The sequence below is a fragment of the Crocodylus siamensis genome, chromosome 5, assembly GCF_052110815.1.
Source record: "Crocodylus siamensis isolate JL-2025a chromosome 5, ASM5211081v1, whole genome shotgun sequence".
NCBI lineage: Eukaryota > Metazoa > Chordata > Crocodylia > Crocodylidae > Crocodylus > Crocodylus siamensis.
Genome location: NC_143399.1, coordinates 94727767 through 94746793, shown reverse-complemented (window position 1 = coordinate 94746793; position 19027 = coordinate 94727767). Strand labels below are relative to the sequence as shown.

General features: G+C 50.4%; 1 protein-coding gene across 1 annotated transcript in view; it reads left to right on the top strand.

Moving 5' to 3' along the window:
• The window catches only part of DNAH5 (dynein axonemal heavy chain 5), a 305852-nt gene that overhangs the window by 257667 nt on the left and 29158 nt on the right, over window positions 1-19027 (top strand). Inside the window, exons 70-71 of the mRNA XM_090049841.1 lie at window positions 2-123; window positions 3035-3184. Coding sequence (XP_089905967.1) covers window positions 2-123; window positions 3035-3184 — 272 coding nt within the window. The remainder of the gene's footprint in view (window position 1; window positions 124-3034; window positions 3185-19027) is intronic.

Here is a 19027-nt window from a genome sequence, read left to right as displayed (position 1 = left end):
GGTGGTGCTTCTCTAGATCTTAAAGCTTGCCCTCCTAAACCATCAAAATGGATTCTGGATATGACTTGGCTAAACTTAGTGGAACTCAGCAAGCTTAGACAGTTCTCTGGCATTCTTGATCAAGTAAGTAACCATTTCTGTAAAAGTTATATGATGATTGCAATGGACCCTGGGGTTCACATACCTTCAGGGATGTCCTTCACCCGCAAACCCCTCTCTGCCATCTCCTGCTTGATGACTGGGAACATGATGAGATGTGCCAGGGGCCATTTCCTTGGCCCAGGGCATCTCAGTTCCACCTGTCTCACTCGGGTCTTGACAGCTGTTATCAGATGACACTTTGCCAGCTAAAGAATTATATCCTTTCGTTTAGCTTTGCTAGAAATTACAGGTCCCCTCCTGTGCAGGAGAGACCCACCTGCCTGATCTAAAGCTGTTAAATTGCACCTACAACTGACAATAAGTAAGTTATAAGAAATACTTTAAATGTTTATTACATAAGCAAGAGAATTAATTAAAAATTAGTAACCATTTGTTGAGATACACAAATGGAGATATAAAAACAAAAGAATATATAAGAACAATATTTAATTTTACCCCTGTAATTTTTATCCCTCAAAATTCAGGTTCCCTCTGACCCTCTGTCAGTTTTCTGCAAGCCAAGCTGTCATGCAGTTGCCAATTTTCCAGCTGGGGAACTAAGCTATCAAAAGCTTCATGAATTTTCATACATTTGCCTCTCAAGGCATATCTTAAGTACTCAGTATTACCTAACTAGTTAAATTTTTTCCTTGAATTCTCAGGAAATGTGTTAATACTGTATTAAGCATATACTTCCTGTTATGTGCTTCTTGTACCTTGGATCACATCTACTAGGGCCTGTTTGGATGCAAATTCTCAGTGATTTCTCCTCTAGGCTTTGATGCTTGTAGGTGTAAACCTTATTTGTCTTATGAGTAACACCTGACCGTGTTATATAAAGTATTGTAATTCACACAAACATAAAACATGATAAGGTTAAACACAGCTTAATTAGTTGTCCATAGAGACCACACACCAGATAGATAAGTAGGTAAGTAGAGACTTGAGCACAGTTTGGGAGGAAGTCAGCAGCCCTTACTGGTAAAAGAATAGGATAGGGACTATTTAGAAAGCTTAGATATGTACAAGTGCATCAAGGCTGGATTCCATGCATCCGGGGATGCCGAGGGAGTTGACTGATGTGACTGCAGAGCTGCTGGTCGTTATCTTTGAAAATGCATGGTAACTGGGGGAGGTCCTGGACGATTGGAAAAGAGCAAATATAGTGCCCATCTTTAAGAAGGGCAATAAGGAGGATCCAAGGAACTACAGGCCAGTCAGCCTCACCTCAGTCTCCAGAAAAATCATGGAGACGGTCCTCAAAGAATCCATCTGCAAGCACTTGGAGGAGAAAAAGGTGATTAGGAAGTCTGCATGGATTCGCCAAAGGCAAGTCATACCTAACCAATCTGATTGCCTTCTATGATAAGGTAACTGGCTCAGTGGATGTGGGGAAAGAAGGGGACATAATACATCTTGTCTTTAGCAAGGTTTTTGATACCATCTTCCACAGCATTTTTGCAAGCAAGCTCAGAAAATATGGGTTGGATTAATAGATTGTAAGGTGGATGTAAACTGGGGGATTGCCGGGGTCAATAGGTAGTAATCTAAGGCTCAATGTCTAGCTAGGAGCTGGTATCAGGTGGAGTGCCCCAAGGGTCTGTCCTGGGGCTGGTTTGGTTCAATATCTTCATTAACAATTTGGAAGATAGGATGGATTACATCCTCAGCAAGTTTGCGGATGACCCCAAGCTGGGGGATGTAGTAGATACACTGGAGGGTAGAGCTAATATTCAGAGTGACCTAGACAAATGGGAGGATTGAACAAAAAGGAATCTTGCACTTAGGAGGGAACAAAGTCCTGCACTTAAGACAGAACAATCCCATGCACCAGTACAGACTGGGGGCTGATTGGCTGGGCAGCAGCTCTGCAAAAAAGGACCTGGGGGTTACAGTGGACAATAAGCTGAATATGAGCCAATGGTATGCCCTTGTTGCCAAGAAGGCTAACAACATAACAGGCTGTATTAGTAGAAGTGTTGCCAGCAGATTGAGAGAAGTAATTATTCCCCTCTATTCAGCATTAGTGAGGCCACACTTGGAGTACTGTATCCACTTTTGGGCCCCCCCACTACAGAAAGGATGTGGACAAATTGGAGAGAGTCCAGCAGAGAGTAGTGAAAATGATTAACAGGCTGGGGCACAGGACTTCTGATGAGAGGCTGAGGGAACTGGGCTTATTTACCCTGGAGAAGAGAAGACTGAGGGGGGATTTAATAGCAGCCTTCAACTACCTGAAGGGTGGTTCCAAGGAGGATGGGGCAAAACTATTTTCAATGGTGGCAGATGGCAGAACAAGAAGCAATGGTCTCAAGTTGCAGCAAGGGAGGTTCAAGCTGAATATTCGGAAGAACTTTCTCACCAGGAGGGTGGTAAAACCCTGGAACAAGTTACCTGGAGAGATGGTGAAATCTCCATCCTTGGAGGCTTTTAAGGCCAGGTTTGACAAAGCACTGGCTGGGGATGGTCCTGGTTTGAGCAGGGGATTGGACTAGATGACCTCCTAAGGTCCCTTCCAACCCTAATTTTGTAAGATTTTATGACTATATTCCATTATAGCAGCAAACCCAATTTAGGAAACTATTTATGCATGATAATCCGTGAACACCTGAAATTATTGCTAATTTTGGAATGAGTTTGTCAAGGATTATGAATATATATGCCTTTAACAATGGATATTTTTTGGCAGTAGTTTGGTTTTTATAGTGGCTCATTTTATTTTGGGGACCTTGTGTTTCTCTCTAAATCTGAAAGCTTAGGTTTTTTTCCCTTGTGTAGTTTCAGTTACCCTGTACAAACAAACAAAGTGAAGGATGTGACCTAGATTTCATGTGTGTTGAAGTATGACTTCTTTTACAAAGAGAGAGATGCTTTTTTGCCCTTATGCCTACAGATTTCAAGAACAGAAAAACAATGGAAAATTTGGTTTGATAAGGAGTATCCTGAGGAAGAACTTGTTCCTAGTGGCTATGATCAGTCTCTAGATTGTTTTGGACGTCTTCTCCTTATTAGGTCCTGGTGCCCTGATAGAACCATAGCTCAGGTATGCTAACCTCTTAGCATGATGCTGTACATGGATAGATTGCAATAATTTTCCATATAAGCTATATAACAGCTGAATTTCGAATCTTGTTATGGAATATGCCATATTCTTATAGGTAATTTCTACTTGAAAATAATACTAAGATTATTTTATAATAATCTTTATTTCTTAAATGGTAATTAAAATGTTTTCTAAGTGCTTTACGCATGCATGCTAATTAATTCCCTCGTCACAAAGGTGTCTGAATGTGTTTATCCTATCTTGCAGATGGAAGAACTAATTCTCTGATAGTCAGAACTCAAATTGAGGATTGGAGGGCTTAACTCTCCATATCCTTCTGTGGGCATAGAAGAAATGTTCTTGCTGGCCTGGGTAATATTAATGAGAGAAATGTTTGTAATTTTATAGCTAACCTAAAGTTGGGTTTAAGTATACCTCTTGATAGACATAAACATATCACCCTAGAAAACTGAACTAGCAAAGCAAATGAAAATTAAACTGTAGAAACAATTTGATTAAATATCTAGTTCTTGTACAACAAAGTTATAATGATTAAACCCATCATAAGAAAGTTTAGAGCAGTGCTAATTTTTTTTCTCTTCAGATTTTCTCTGTGTAAAAAGGGCAGAAGTATCAAGCTGGACCTGGGCAAATAATGAAAAAGCTACAATATTAATTGTGGTCATGTATTCATGACTTTTAGAAGGGACTATTTCTGTAATTCCTTCATTACTGTGGAGAAGTGGAATCCAACTCTATCTGTCGAAGAATGCTATTTGTGATAGCAAGCAAATTGCCTAAGCCAAAATTTTCACAGGTTTTCATAGGCTAACTAGGCATTTGTGGCATCTATGTAGCCATCTTTTTATTGAGCCAACTCTGTCTTTCAGCTTAACTAGGCTTTCTCCTCCACTTTTTAATTTTGCCACTTTCATGTATTCATATTCCATGGTTTTACCATTTGTGTTTCTGTTGTACAGAGTATTTTCTTTTGCCACCTCCATATCTCCACTAGAAATACCTTGTCTGATTATATCTTAGGGGTAGCAGTTACTCTTTTCCCCAAACCCAATGTCAGGCCTACAACTGGGGTGTAAGCAATCACCAGGCTAGGCCAGGAGCTGGGAAGGCAATTATGGGCGGAGAGGTAGATAGGTAGGGCACATGAACTCGGGAAGTGGGATCCAGGGAATAGGACCAGAATCAGGGGTTTACCATAATCTAGGTAGCCTAGGTCAAGCCAAGTATCTGTCCGGTTGCCTAAGGGTCAAGACAAGGTTGTGATTAGGGCAGCAGTTGATCAAGACCAAGAGGTCTGAGACAGGAAGACAGCATGAGGATCCAAGGCAGGGATGCCTGGCAACACTATTGTTGAGACAAGGCTTTGGAGGAAATGGGAGGGTTTTATAGCCCTCTTATCAAGGACTTGTCACTCCCACTGGTCCCTGCTCCCTCCATGTCACCTGGTTCCTCACTGGAGGCCCAGGCTGGGCTGGGACTGAAATTTGTGCTGCAACCCAGGCTTTTGCCTATATGTGCAAAAGATTCAGATTTGAATGTGTAGGATCATAACACCCTGTCACATATGTGATTTTTGGGTCACTAGTTAATCCTTACGGGTGTATCCCTACATGCAGGAGCATGTACTTGCAGCTGCAAGAACAGTAGCAGCACAAATTTGCTGTTACTTTTTACTTTGGCACATGCCCCTGCACATGTGCTTTGGTGTTGGGCAAATTGTCCTGCTTCAGGCAAACTGCCCTTTCCCTGCTCCTCCTGGCTCCTGGCAGGCCAGGGGGGGTGTCCAGAAAAACATGCACATGTGGTTGGTGGTGCCACTAACTGCATGCATTGGCCATACTGCTAATTTGCAGCATGGTGGTTTTTTGACACTGGGATCAAAGGTGCTGGGGTACACAATGTGCCAGTGTATGCTGCCTAAAACCAGAACTTGACTGGCCAGAGTCATGTTCTGGCTGCCGACCAGGCTCTGTGTGCCCAGATTACTGCTGCAGCCCTGGGAGGCCCCCAGAATGCCAGGCAAGGCTGCTGGGGACAGCCCTGATGCTGGCCACAGCATCTTCTACCCCACCCAGGACAATTTGTTACATGCCAGAGTGCACATGGAGGGGCACCTCAGGGAAAAGTAGCAGTTTCACAAATACGTGCTGTAGCTATTTGTCCCTGGGGGAAATGCACATTCCTGCTTGTGGGGTCATGCCATATGAGTTGTATTTTGTATTACTGTTTGTACTGCTCTAGGTTTCAAAGTGACTCAGTTCCTTCTATAGAATCGGTTTCTCTTCTGACAGTTCATTCATACGTTGCATTATCAGCAAATTTCACTAGCACATCCTGTTTTATTTTTTCTGTCAAGGCCACTAATGAACATTTTAAAACAAATTGGTTTCAGTCTTTCAAGGAACTTCTTACAATGCTTTACTTTCAGAACAACCATTGGCTATCTCCCTGTTAGCCAGTGTCCTGCCTCTATACTATTATTGTATTAATCCCTTAATTAACTGCCCATGTGGCATAACATCAAATGTTTTATTAAATTACAGACAGATTGAATGTACTGTTTTTCCTTTGCTCGTATTATCTTGTATATGGGAAAAAGATTGAGTTGGTCTGGTGTAATCTACTCTTGGATAACAATGTTGTATTTTATTTAATTTTCGATTTACATTTTTTTTCAAAATTTTGTTCTAATGCCTTGCATGGTACTGAGTTCAAACTAAGTAGATCTGTAGTTGCCTAGATCTATTTCTTAAGCACACATATAATATATTTTTCTCTTCTTCATCTGTATAACAGTTGATTAATTTAAAATTCTTGATATTGAATAGGTGATAGCACTTGCAAATATTTAAGGTAGATCAGATTATTTTGTTTCTATTACCAGAACACATTAAGTTACATTTCAGTACCCTCATTTCTGCTACCATTCTTACCTTTTGTTCCTTGTTGTACAACATCATTCTTATTGAAAACGGAGGAAAATTTGTATTTATTTTGGACAGTACTTAAATCTTAGTAGTGGTCCCATCTGCACTGCAGAGTGACCTATTTTTTTCTTCTTTATAGCCCTGAAGAACATAGTACTTCTTGTTTTTACTTACCTTTGCTAAGATCTTACTCAGTTTGGCTTTCAGCAATTTTCACTTTATCCGTATGCTTTCTAATCTTCAAAATTTATCTTGGTCAGACCTTTTTTTTTCTGTTCCTTGTAGTTCTCCTTGCTTTAATCATCCTTTTTGAGGTAGCTATTCATCCAGTTAAGACTGCAAACCTTCCCTACAAGATTATCCCAGTGACTAGTAATCGAATTGCATATAGTTCTTGAACTTTATACTCATTTAAGTTTCCAGTTCCTGATATCTTCAATCCAATTGACTTCACTTTTTATTCCCGAGATGCCTAGACTGATTTTTACAGACCTGTTTTTCATTTTTTTTTTCTTTTAATTAAACTTTTAATTTCTGGTTGCTTAATTTAAGTTCTAAGACTAGCTCTTCTTGAATACCCTTGTTGGTTACCAAAGATAAGCGTAAAACAAAATAATCATTTCTTGACTCAAGATTAATTATTTTGTGAAAGAATCTTCCACCAGATTTTGGATTTTCACACCCAGAAATCCATCTGAGCCTTACCTGCAATGATAGCAGATTTTTTCCAATTAGTATCTAGAAAGCCTGTCTGGATAGTCTCAAAAAGTAAAAATAGATGATAGAATCATAGAAGTTGGGTCGGAAGGGAGCTTGTAGATCTTCAAGTTTGACCCCCTGCCTGGGTGGGAGAAAAGACTGGACTCAAATGAGTCCAGCCAGGTAGGCATCAAGCCTCTTCTTAAAGATCCCCAGGGTAGGAGCCAGCACCACTTCCCTAGGAAGTTGGTTCCAGCTCCTAGCCGCCTTAACTGTGAAGTAGTTCTTGTGGATGTCTAATCTAAATCTGCTCTCTAATAACTTGTGTCCATTGTTCCTTGTCATACCAGGGGGCGCTAGGGGAAACAGCATCTCCCCTAAACCCTTCTGGTCCCCCCCTAGTGAGTTTATAGACAGTCACCAGGTCCCCCCTCAGCCTTCTCTTGTGAAGGCTGAACAGGTTTAGGTCCCGCAGTCTTTCCATGTAGGTTCTGCCCTATAGTCCCCGGATCATGCGGGTGGCCCTCCTCTGGACCCTTTCAATGTTGTCCATATCCCTCCTGAAATGGGGCGCACAGAACTGGACGCAGTACTCCAGCTGTGGCCTGACCAGCGTCGCATAGAGGGGAGGATCATCTCCCTGGCTCTACTTGAGATGCACCTGTGGATGCACAACAAGGTCAGGTTAGCCTGCCAACCGTGACCTCACATTGTCGGCCCATGTTCATCTTGGAGTCAGTAATGACTCCAAGATCCCTTTCTGCCTCCGTGCTCTCAAGGAGGGAGTTTCCCATTCTATATGTGTGCTGCTGGTTTCTCCTGCCTAAGTGCAGCACCCTGCACTTGTCAGTATTGAAATGCATCTTGTTTATGTCAGCCCACTCCTGTAACCTATCCAGGTCTTGTTGCAGTCTTTATCTCCCTACTAGCGTGCTCACCTCACCCCAGATTTTGGTATCATCAGCGAATTTAAACAGGTTGCATTTCACCTCGTCGTCCACATCGCTGATGAAGAAATTGAACAGCGCAGGCCCCAGGACCGAGCCCTGGGGGGCTCCACTGCCCACTTCCCCCAGGTCGAATATGACCCATCCACCACCACCTTCTGAGTACGACCCTTGAGCCAATCTGCAATCTATCTGACTGTGTAGGCATCAATGCCACAGTTGCCTAGTTTTTTAATGAGGATGGGGTGGGAGACGGTGTCAAAGGCCTTGCTAAAGTCTAGAAAGACTATGTCCAGGGCAACACCTGCATCCATCGCCTTTGTGACCTGATCATAAAAGGCAATCAGGTTGGTCTGACAAGACCTGCCCCTAATGAAACTGTGCTGGTTGCCCTTGAGCATCATCCCTGAAGCCAGCCCATCACAGATGTGCTCCTTGAGGATCTTCTCAAAGAGTTTCCCAAGGATGGAAGTAAGACTGATGGGCCTATAGTTGCCCGGGTCCTCCCTCTTCCCTTTTTTGAAGATGGGGACCACATTAGCTATCTTCCAGTCATCTGGCACCTGGCCCGAGCACCACGAGTGCTCGTAGAGCTGTGCCAAGGGCCCTGCAATAACCCCAGCTAGCTCCCTCAACACCCTGGGGTGGAGAGCATCTGGACCCGCTGACTTGAACACATCCAGCCCCTCCAGAAGCTCTCTAACTCGGTTCTCCCCAACCTGAGGTCTGGAGGCATTCCCCTTGAGTCCATCTGGCATCCCAGCAGGGAAGTCCCGGTCCCTGCATAAGAAAATGGACATGAAGAATTGGTTAAAGTGTTCTGCTTTCTCCTCTGGCACAACCACCAGATTGCCCAGCATACCTTGCAGGGGCCCCACATTACCTGGTGCCTTCTTCATCCTCCCTATGTATTTGAAAAAGGACTTTTTATTATCCTTGATCTTGGACGCTAGTCCTAGCTCTATGTCTGCCTTAGCTTTCCTGACAGCCCCCCTATAGGCCTGAGCAGAGGAGGTATACTCTTCTTTGGAGATAGCACTCCCCTTCCACTGGTATTTAACACAAAATCAAATTTGCCAGTGCTGCCCTTTGAATGTCTCTGAAATGTTGTCTTCAATGATCGGGGCATAAGGATTAAAACAAAATTTCTTGTCTAGCAGGCTGTTGTCATCTTTACTTGTTTGTATGGTTGTGAAACCTGGACAGCATATCAGAAAACCTAAAAGCCTGGGACTGTTACCATCAGTGATGTCTTCAGAAAATCCTCCATATCAATTGGAAGGATAGAAGAACAAATGTTAGTGTTTTGGCTCAAGCAAATACCACCAGCATCAAAGCCATGGTCATAGTGCATCAACTCTGTTGGACAGGACATGTCATAAGCAGGGATCCTGGTTTTCCCTGATAAAAAAATCACAAATTATGTGACTTAAAACTTCGAATCTGTGATTGAAATGAAAGGCCAGTATATACATAGGTACCAGTTGAACACACTGTTATATTGTTTTATTGATATATTTACAGTTGGTGTCCCTCGCTGTCCACCCATAGAACTCTACCCTGCATCCCTGGTTGAGGGGGCCCTCAGTTGCCAGGGCTATGAGGACAGAGACTTGCATCCTCAGCCCCCTGCACTCTGTAGCAGCACCTGAGCCCTGGCTGCTGCCTGTGTGAGGTGGCAGCTGCTGCAGTAGAGCTGAGCCCGGCTGCAGTGGAGTGGACCTGCAGGCAGCACAGCTGGAGCAGAGCTCATGGGGGGGGGCAGGTGTGGTCATGGGCTACCTGCTGTGGGCTCAGGCAGGGGTGGGAGGGTTCTGGCTTCCTGAAACTGTGCAAACTGCCTGGTGGGGGAGGGGGGACTCGTGCTTCTCAGATTTGTGTGCTGGACAGGGGTGGGAGCAGGTTGCCTGCTATAGGCTCAAGCTCTCTCCCCTGCTGCCCTGCCTCTGGAGCCCAGCAGGTAGGACCCAATGTAGCAGGGCAGTGCAGGGCTGGACAGAGAAGCTTTTTCTGCTGCAAGCCCTGTGCTGCCCTGGCAAAGCACCCCCTGTGTGCCTGGCAGTAGCGGGGGTGTTAGAGCGGATTTGTGCAGGGGGACACCTTGCCAGGGTTACGTGGGGCTTGCAGTGGCAAGGAGCTTCCTCACCTGGCTCTGCTCTGCGCTGCCATGCTGGGTCCCACCTGCTGTGCCACGGAGGCCCTGAGGGGTTGGGCAGCAAAGTAGAGAGCCAGATCCTACAGTGGTCAGCCTGCATCTGCACCTGCCCCCACCCCACACGAAGATCTGGGGGGCCCAGGTCTCCCTGACCCCCTGAGAATGTGTGTGGCATTAGCAGTGGGGAGCTGCTCCCCCACTACTCCCTAAATGAGATGCCCACAGACCTGTCCCACTCCCTGCTGGGGCCTGTTGGCCATGCATTCCAGCCCTGGACCCCAAGCACTACTTACTGCCAATCTGAGCAGCAACCTGAGCCCCAGTCCCAGCTCATCTCACTCCCTTCCTCCCTCCCTTCTGCTTTGGACGCACCGGACCAAGCTCGCTTGGAGGTGCGTGGGGCGATCCCGAGCGTAAGACTCCCCGGCTTCCTATCTCTTTCCTCTTCTCACTCCCACCTGTCTAAAGGTCTCTAGCCCCTGTTTATCTTGCTTTCTCTTTCTTTTCTTGCTGTTTTGCAGCTTTTTTTCCCCCTTTTCTCTCCTCTTTGTCCCATCCCCCTGTACTTCCGGTCTCTTTGTCTTCGCAGCCTTCTTTCTTACTGTCTCTTTCTCGCTCTTTCTCTCTTTTCTTTCTTTTCTGCTTGCTTGTAGCGGGGAGTTATCTTCCATTAGCTTGCCTTCTGTGGGGTGCTCTAAATTACCCCTTTTCCCCCCTCCTCCTCCCTTTTGTTTTTCTCTTCTTTTTTTTTTTTTCAAACCCCAGCTGTTTTTTTTTCTCTGCCCCCTTCCCCCCTCCCACCTAGAGTTTTGTGGCTGCTTTCCCGGACACTTATCTTTTTTAGTTACGATAAACGTTTTTTGTTGTTGCTTTGCTTAGTTAGAGTTGGGAATTAACCCTGTCCTATCAGGAATGGCTGCTCCTACACCCAGTAGCTGGCATGAGGATGCCTCCCAGAACCTCCCCATTACCTGTGGGTTGAGGGTGCACACCCCTCCCTTCGTTGGGGTTGAGGTCTGCATGGATGCTCTGGCTAGTCTCTTGGGACAGCAGACCATCCGTTACACAGATCGTGTCAACATGGTCCCAATGATCTACCTGAGCGACCCCCACCCTAGTTCATAGGGTGTGCGTAGAGGGCCTGGACATTGCGGGCGCGCATTATTTTGTCACCCCCTAGACACCCTAGCGGTGAGGGTGGTGATTTCTAATGTGCCCCCGCACATGACTGATTGAGACCTGGCCAGGGTACTCGAGCCCTATGGGGTGCTTCCGAGTCCCATTTGCCGGTTGACCATAGGGAGTAAAAACCCCAAACTGAGGCATGTCCTGTCTTTTTGAAGGCAGGTTTTCATGCTCTTTAGGGAGGGCTCACGATCTCTGCCTCAGTCCTTGAGCCTCTTGTTCAACGAGCGGAGGTATGTGATTTATTTTTCTTGTGGGGAGACGACGTGCTTTCAGTGTGGGAGCTCTTCCCACCTAGCAGCTCAGTGCCTACGGGGGGGATCGGCCAAAATGTCGGCGACTACAGCAACGCCGACGGATGGCCCATCCGCTTCCAGGATGCAGGCCCCACCCAGTGAGGCTGGGAGTCTTTCCTGACCTCCTCCTGCCCCTGTTCCATCTGAGAGGGCTGAAGTCTCTGGCGTGCGAGTGTCATCCGGTGGAGGGGCTGGGGCTAGGCCCCAGCCCTCCCCGCCACTCATTCCACCTATGGTGCCCACCCCCACCAGTGCAGAGATGCCACCAGGGGGAGAGGCGGATGCTTCCGCTTCTGCCCTGCCTGCTCTGACCTCCCCGATTTGAGGCTGGCTGGCAGCGATTGTGGCACCAAGGCCCCGTCAGACGACGGGGCTCAGACCTCCTGCAAGTTGCTCTCCGCCACGGCTTTGGCTGAGGTGGCTGGCTCTGGGGAGACAGGCCAGACATAGTCTGGCCTATCCTCTGTGAAGGATGGGTCATCTGCCACAAAGCAGAAGAAGAAGAAGAGCAACAAGGAGAAGAAAGTGAAAGGGACCCCTCAGGATGCCCCGTCCCCACTGAGGCCTTCCTCAGCTGGTGCTGGGGAGGCCCCTGCTGGAGAGCCTGGCCCTGCTCCGGCTGTCACGTCAGCAACCCTGCTGACCAGGGATGAGGGCAGTTTGGAGGTGGGGGAGGCGGAGACAGGGGTCATTAATGCCTCACCCATCTCCCAGCTCTCGGAGACGGGGGGCAAGAAGACATATGAACAATGTGTCGCTTCTGGAGATCTGACCCAGGGAGCAGCAGAGGAGTCTGCTGACCTCTTGGTCATGTCCCAGGCCACTGAATTGGATGAGGAGGCTTGTGAGATGGAAATCCAGCTTTCTGAGTGTCACAAGTGACCTCAAGAGCGGGATGACCTCTTCCCCCCCAAGAAGGTGGGGCTTGCTCTTCAAGAGCCAGACCTTGATCTGGACGATCAGAGGAGGTTGATGGGCGTGGATATTGAGGGTGTGAATGTAGCGCTCCCAGCCAGTGTGCGCCCTCGCCACTCCTCTGTGGGAAATGTGCAGCCCATGTTGGCAGACCCCCCCCCCGGTCGGTCCTGACTATGGGGGGCTCTTGACCTTTCTAAAGCAAATGAAAAGACAAAAGAACATAGCGGCGTGCATCACCCAATGGTGCGCGGACCCTAAAGTGTTCATCAAGGATGCCAGGGCTGTGGCCAAGCTCATGCAGCAAGATCTGGGCACTAGGCAGATGGGCTATCATCTGGAGAAGCTTGCCCAGAGGGTGAGAGATGAGTGGGGCCTGGCGGGGTCCCTGGACTAGAGTAGGGCACGATAGGCCTTTTCTTTTTGACCTGTCTCTGCCTTTGCTCGGCTCTTGGGGGCTTGCTTTTTATCTACGCCTTACCTCACTCTTCTCCCAAATTGACACCCATGGCAGCCACAACCATTGGCACTTTCAACATCAATGGCTGTCGAGATCCGGTGAACCTTCTGATGGCCAGGAGAGGGTCACTTTCTTTGAGACCTTGGCCGGCCTTTTGTGCGACGTTGGCAAGGACAATGACCTGGTTCTTGTAGGCGGGGACTTTAATTGTACCACCGATACCCTGCTTGACCGTACGGGGCCCGAGCCTCACCTGCCCTCAGCCCGCAGGCTGCAGTCCGTCTTGGAGACTGCAGGCCTCGTCGACGTCTGGCGAGCCCTGCACCCCGACGCGCGCCAGTACACCTGGGCCAGGATGAGTGCCGGGGGTCTCACTATGGCCTGCCTCGACCGGATTTATGTCACCAGGCACCGCCTGCCACTCTTACACGGCGGCCGCGTCGTTCCCTTGGGCCTGTCAGACCATGGCCTAGCTTTTTGTGAACTGAGCCTGCCAGGGAGAACCTGCGCACGAGTGCCTTATTGGTGCTTCAACGTCAGCCTGCTTCAAGACTCTTACTTCCGGGACTGCTTTGCCAACTTTTGGTGGGGCTGGGAGGCCACAAGACCGAATTACTCCTCCTGGAAGCTATGGTGGGATGTAGGCAAGGTACAGATCTGGGCCTTTTGCCAGCAGTACACTCAGCTGGCCATGAATGAACTGCGCCGCCGTATCAGAGAGCTAGAGGAGGACGTGGTAAAGCTCGAGGCTGCCCTGTTGGCAGCCGTCAGTGATGCGGTGCTGCGCGAGAGCCTCCGGTTCCGGAAGAAGTGCCTGTGTGACTTGGCAGAGAGTGCGGCCCGTGGAGCAAGGATCCGCTCCCACTGCCAAGAGCTGGCCGAAACGGATGCCCCGACCTGCTTCTTTTTCAGCCTGGAGCGATGGCGGGCAGTGAGCAAAGTCTTAGGTCACCTCAAGACCTCTGAGGGCCAGGTCATCACTGACCCAGGTGAAGTATGTGAGCATGTTGTTGCTTTCTATCGTGACCTGTTTGCGGCTGAGCCATCGTGCCCTGACACCACGCGGGAACTCCATGAGGGCCTGCCGCGCCTTGGTGCTCTGGAGGCCGGCGAGCTGGAGCAGGAGTTGTCTCTGGCGGAGCTGGCAGTGGCCGCAGCTGGCCTCGCCTCCGGCAAAGTCCCAGGCCTCGACGGGCTACCTGCGGAGTTCTACAAGGCTTTCTGGCCTCTTGGCCCCTGCCTCCTGCGCATTTTCTAGGAGAGTCTTGCCGACAAGGTTTCATAGATTTCATAGACATTAGGGCTGGAAGGGACCTCGGGAGATCATCGAGTCCAGCCCCCTGCCCAAAGGGCAGGAAGTCAGCTGGGGACATAGGATCCCAGCAAGATAAGCATCCAATTTACTCTTGAAGGTGTTCAATGTAGGTGCTTGAACCACCTCTGCTGGCAGACTGTTCCAGACCTTGGGGGCTCGGACAGTAAAGAAATTCTTCCTTATGTCCTGGCCTGAAACGGTCTTGCAGGAGTTTGTGACCGTTCGACCTCATCATCCCTTGGGCGCTCTGGTGAACAAACGTTCCGCCAGATCCTGGTGGTCACCCCTGATAAACTTAAAGGTGGCCATCAGATCACCCCTGAGCCTGCGCTTTTCCAGGCTAAAGAGTCCCATGGCTCTCAGCCTGTCATCGTAAGATCTGTTTTCGTGACCTCTGATCATGCGCATGGCTCTCCTCTGGACTCTCTCAAGCTTCTCCACATCCTTTTTGAATTGTGGAGCCCAAAACTGGATGCAGTACTCCAGCTGCGGCCTCACCAAGGCCGAGTACAAGGGGAGAATGTCGTCCCGGGATTTGCTCGAGAAGCATCTATGGATGCACGCCAGCATTTTGGTCGCTTTACTAGCCGCAGCATCGCATTGGAGGCTCATGTTCATCTTGTGGTCAATGATGACCCCCAAGTCTTTTTCTTCTGTAGTGCTAACCAACGTAGCACTGCCGAGCCTATACGGGTGCTGCAGGTTTTTCCCCCCAAGGTGGAGAACCTTGCATTTTTTGGTGTTAAACACCATCAGGTTCTCGTCTGCCCATTTGCTGAGCTTGTCCAGGTCAGCCTGGATCACCCGCCTATCTTCTGGCATGGATGCTTTGCCCCAAAGTTTGGTGTCATCAGCGAACTTGGCCAGTCCACTCCTGACTCCAATGTCCACATCGTTAATGAAGATGTTGAACAGTATGGGTCCCAGGACAGAGCCTTGAGGGACCCCACTGGTCACAGGGCACCATGTTGAGTGACTGCCATGAATCACAACCCTCTGGGTCCGACCACGAAGCCAATTTCCCAGCCAGCGGATCGTGATGGAGCCAAGGCCAGAACTGGCCAGTTTGGCCAAGAGGTGATCATGGGATACCAGATCAAAAGCTTTTCTGAAGTCAAGATATATGACATCAATCTCTTCTCCCTTGTCCAGGTGATAGGTCACCTGGTCATAGAAGGAAATGAGATTGGTCAAGCAAGACCTACCCGCAACAAACCCGTGCTGGCTGTCCCTTAGAATGTTAGCCTGGGCCAGTCCCTCAAGGATGGCCTCCTTAATTAACTTTTCTAAGATCTTCCCCAGGATAGAAGTCAGGCTAATGGGCCTGTAGTTAGCCGGATCCACTCTCCTCCCTTTCTTGAAGATCGGCACCACATTGGCCTTCTTCCAGTCTTCTGGCACTACACCAGAGTGCCAGAAGTTTTCAAAGATCCGTGCCAGGGGCTGGGCCATGACGCTCGCCAGCTCCTTGAGTACCCTGGGGTGCAGATTGTCAGGGCCGGCTGATGCAAAGGTCTCCAGCTTCTCAAGGTGTTCCTTCACGAGGTCAGCATTTATGGAGGTTAGGGGATCCCCCTCACCCAGATTTCCCTGTTCCATAGCAGGCATGGGCATCCCGTGTGACTGATAAAAGACAGGCAAAGTACCTATTTAATAGGTTGGCTTTTTCCTGGGTGTCAGTTGTCAGTTGCCCCATCTGGTTTAGCAGGGATCCAACGTTGCCCTTGCTTTTCCTCTGGCTCCCCACATATCTGAAAAAGGACTTTTTGTTGTCCTTGATGCCTGAAGCTAGTTGGAGTTCAGTTGCAGCCTTGGCTTTCCTGGTTTGGTCCCTGCAGGACCGGACCAGTGCGGAGTAATCCTCCTTGGAGGTGAATCCTGTCCTCCATCCTTTGTAGGCTTTCCTTTTTAGCCACAGTAGGTCCGCTAGGTCTCTGGAGAGCCAGGGGGGCTGCTGTGCCTTCTTACTGCCTTTCCTCCGTGTTGGAATAGATTTAGCTTGTGCACTGAGGATCGCTTCCTTGAGAAGCAACCACTCTTCTTGAACTCCCATCTCCCTGGGGTCATGGTCCCTGAGGGCCTGACCGACTAGCCTCTTGAGCTTGTCAAAGTCGGCTTTTCTGAAGTCAAGGACTTCTGTGTTGCTGACTGACTTGCCAGCTTTACGGCGGATGGTGAAGGTGATCAACTCGTGGTCGCTGTCACCCAACTTCCCATCAATCACTAGGTCGCCGATTAGGTCGTGCCCCGTAGCCAGTACCAGGTCAAGGAGCGCTTTGCCTCTCATTGGCCCATAGACTTCTTGAGTCAGGTAGAGGTCATCCACGCACGAGAGAAAGCTTTGCGCCCGCTCAGATTTAGCTAAGTGATCTTCCCACGAGATGTCTTGCTGATCATTTGCCGCCGTGCAGTGCTCACGCTGCTGCCCAAGAAAGGAGACCTTGGCTGCATTAAGAACTGGTGGCCGGTCTCCCTGCTGTGCACGGATTACAAGATCCTGGCCAAGGCGCTGGCCACCCACCTCTGCACTGTCATGGCCTCCATCACGGGGTCTGAGCAGAGCTACTGCGTGCCGGGCAGAACCATCCAAGACAACCTGTTTCTGCTGTGCGACCTACTTACAGCCAGCGAACTCTTTGGCCTGGATGTTGGCCTTCTCTCCCTGGACCAGGAGAAAGCCTTTGACCGGGTGGACCACGCCTATCTCTTTTGGACCCTGGAGGCCTTTGGCTTTGGGCCCCTTTTCATCGGTGCCCTCCGGGTCTTGTATCGAGACGCTTCCAGCCTGCTTAAGGTGAACGGCATGCTCTGTCCCCCGTTCCCCGTGCGCAGAGGCATCCGTCAGGGCTGCCCCCTGTCGGGCAAGCTCTATGCCCTGGCCATTGAGCCACTGCTGCATGCGCTGCGGTGCCGCCTGAGCGGTGTGGCCTTGCCACCAGCTGTGGGCCTGTCCCTTGCCCCTCCACTGCGGCTCTCAGCATACGCAGATGACATGACCATCTTTCTTAACACCCAGGAAGACTTGGAGGCCCTGACAGCCTGCCAGCGAGCCTACAAACGCACCTCTTCGGCCTGTATCAACTGGGCCAAGAGCGATACCCTGCTGCTTGGAGAGTGGATCGCCACGACCACCCCGGCCTTGCCCGGGGGCCTCAGCTGGTGCCGCGAGGGCCTTAAGATCCTGGGTGTGTTCCTGGGGCCACCAACCTTCATGGTGCGCAACTGGGATGGCCTCAAGGAAGGAGTGAAGGCCCGCCTACAAAGGTGGCACTGGCACCTACCCAGCCTCTTCTGCTATGGACGCGTCCTCATCATGAACAACCTAGTGGCGGCGAGCCTGTGGCATCGGTGCGCCGTACTCGATCCGCCGGAGGACCTGTTCGAGAGATTCCAGCGCTTCCTGGTTGACTTCTTCTGGGACGGGCGCCACTGGCTCCCACGACCTGTCCTTTACCTACCTGTGACTGAGGGGGGCCAGAGTTTGGTTGACCTGGCGAGCAGGGTGGTCTCCTTCTGCCTCCAGGCCCTCCAGTGACTCCTGTACAGCGAGGAGCGCCCACCTTGGCAACACCTGGCATGCCGGTTTCTGCAGAGGGTGGGGGCCCTCGGCTTTGACCGGGAGCTCTTCCTGCTGGACCTTACACTTTTTGAACTGGGCCGTGCTTCCAGCTTTTTACTGTAGTGTGGTACGAGCCTGGCAAGCCACTTTCCACCTCCAGTCCCAGGCCCATCACCTCCAGTTCCCACAGTTGCTGGGGGAACCCCTGGTGCACAACCCAGCGCTGAGGTGCCCCGTGCCGAGCCTGGCCTCTGCCAGTCTCACGGCCGCTCTCATTCAGGCGCGTGTTCTCCACCTGGGCCACCTCCTTGACCCTGCTCGGTCAGCCTGGCTCTCGCCCGAGGCCTTGAGCAGCCGGCTGGGCATGCGCTCGTTCGCAGCGTGGGCTGTCTCCTGTGTGACATCTGGGCTGCCCTCCCATTGGAGGCGGCAGCTGCCCTGGAGGACCATCTCCGGGCGGGCCAGGTCCCCTGCACTGGGGATGCCCCGAGCGAGGCTTTCCCTGCGTTACCAGTCGCCCCAGCCGTGGCCGACTATCTGGCCGGCGGCCCTGGCACCCTTCTGACGCTCCCTGTGCCGCCTGACAGTGACATGGGTTGTCCTTTTGCTTCTCTGTCACGTAGAGGTTTATACGCCTGGGTGATTCACGTCCGCCATGCCCAAGTGCTGGTGGGCCACCCCGATACACCGTGGTCACGGCACCTGGGACCGCCAGGTTTCCCACCGGCCCATCCGGTGTGGCGCACATTGTATAAGCTGCCAATCGCCAAGAAGACTGGCGACCTGCAGTGGCGGTTGCTGCACGGCATCCTAGCCACTGGCACGTTTGCGTCCCACTTGGACCCAGCCGTCTCGACAGCCTGCCCCTTCTGCCTGGGGGGTGTTGAGGAGACCCTTTTTCACACTTTCCTTGACCGCCCCCACCTGCAGCCGCTCTTTGTCACCCTCAGGCTGCTACTGCAGGCTTTGGGCAGGAGCTTTTCGGAGACCACCTACATGTGCTCCTGCCTGTACCGGGCGGCTGGAAAGGTCCCCGTCTGCCTGGCCAACTTTGTACTGGGTCAGGCCAAGTTGGCCGTCCTCAAGAGCTGCCGGAACTGGCTTGCCGGGACCGGCTCAGATGATGCCTTGCGGCTTTTCCGCCTCCTGGTGCAAGCGCGCCTCTCGCTGGAGTTTGAGCATGCTGTGCTCCGGCGGGCGGCGCCTGCCTTTGAGACACGCTGGGCCCTTGAGGGAGCTCTGTGCCAGGTGGAGGACAGCCATCTCAAATACGCGCTCTGATGTCATGACCGGTCTGGGCGACTGGGCTGGCTCGGTGTCGAACTGCGACTTCCAGCTCTGCCGCGTCCTGGGCCCTCACCAGG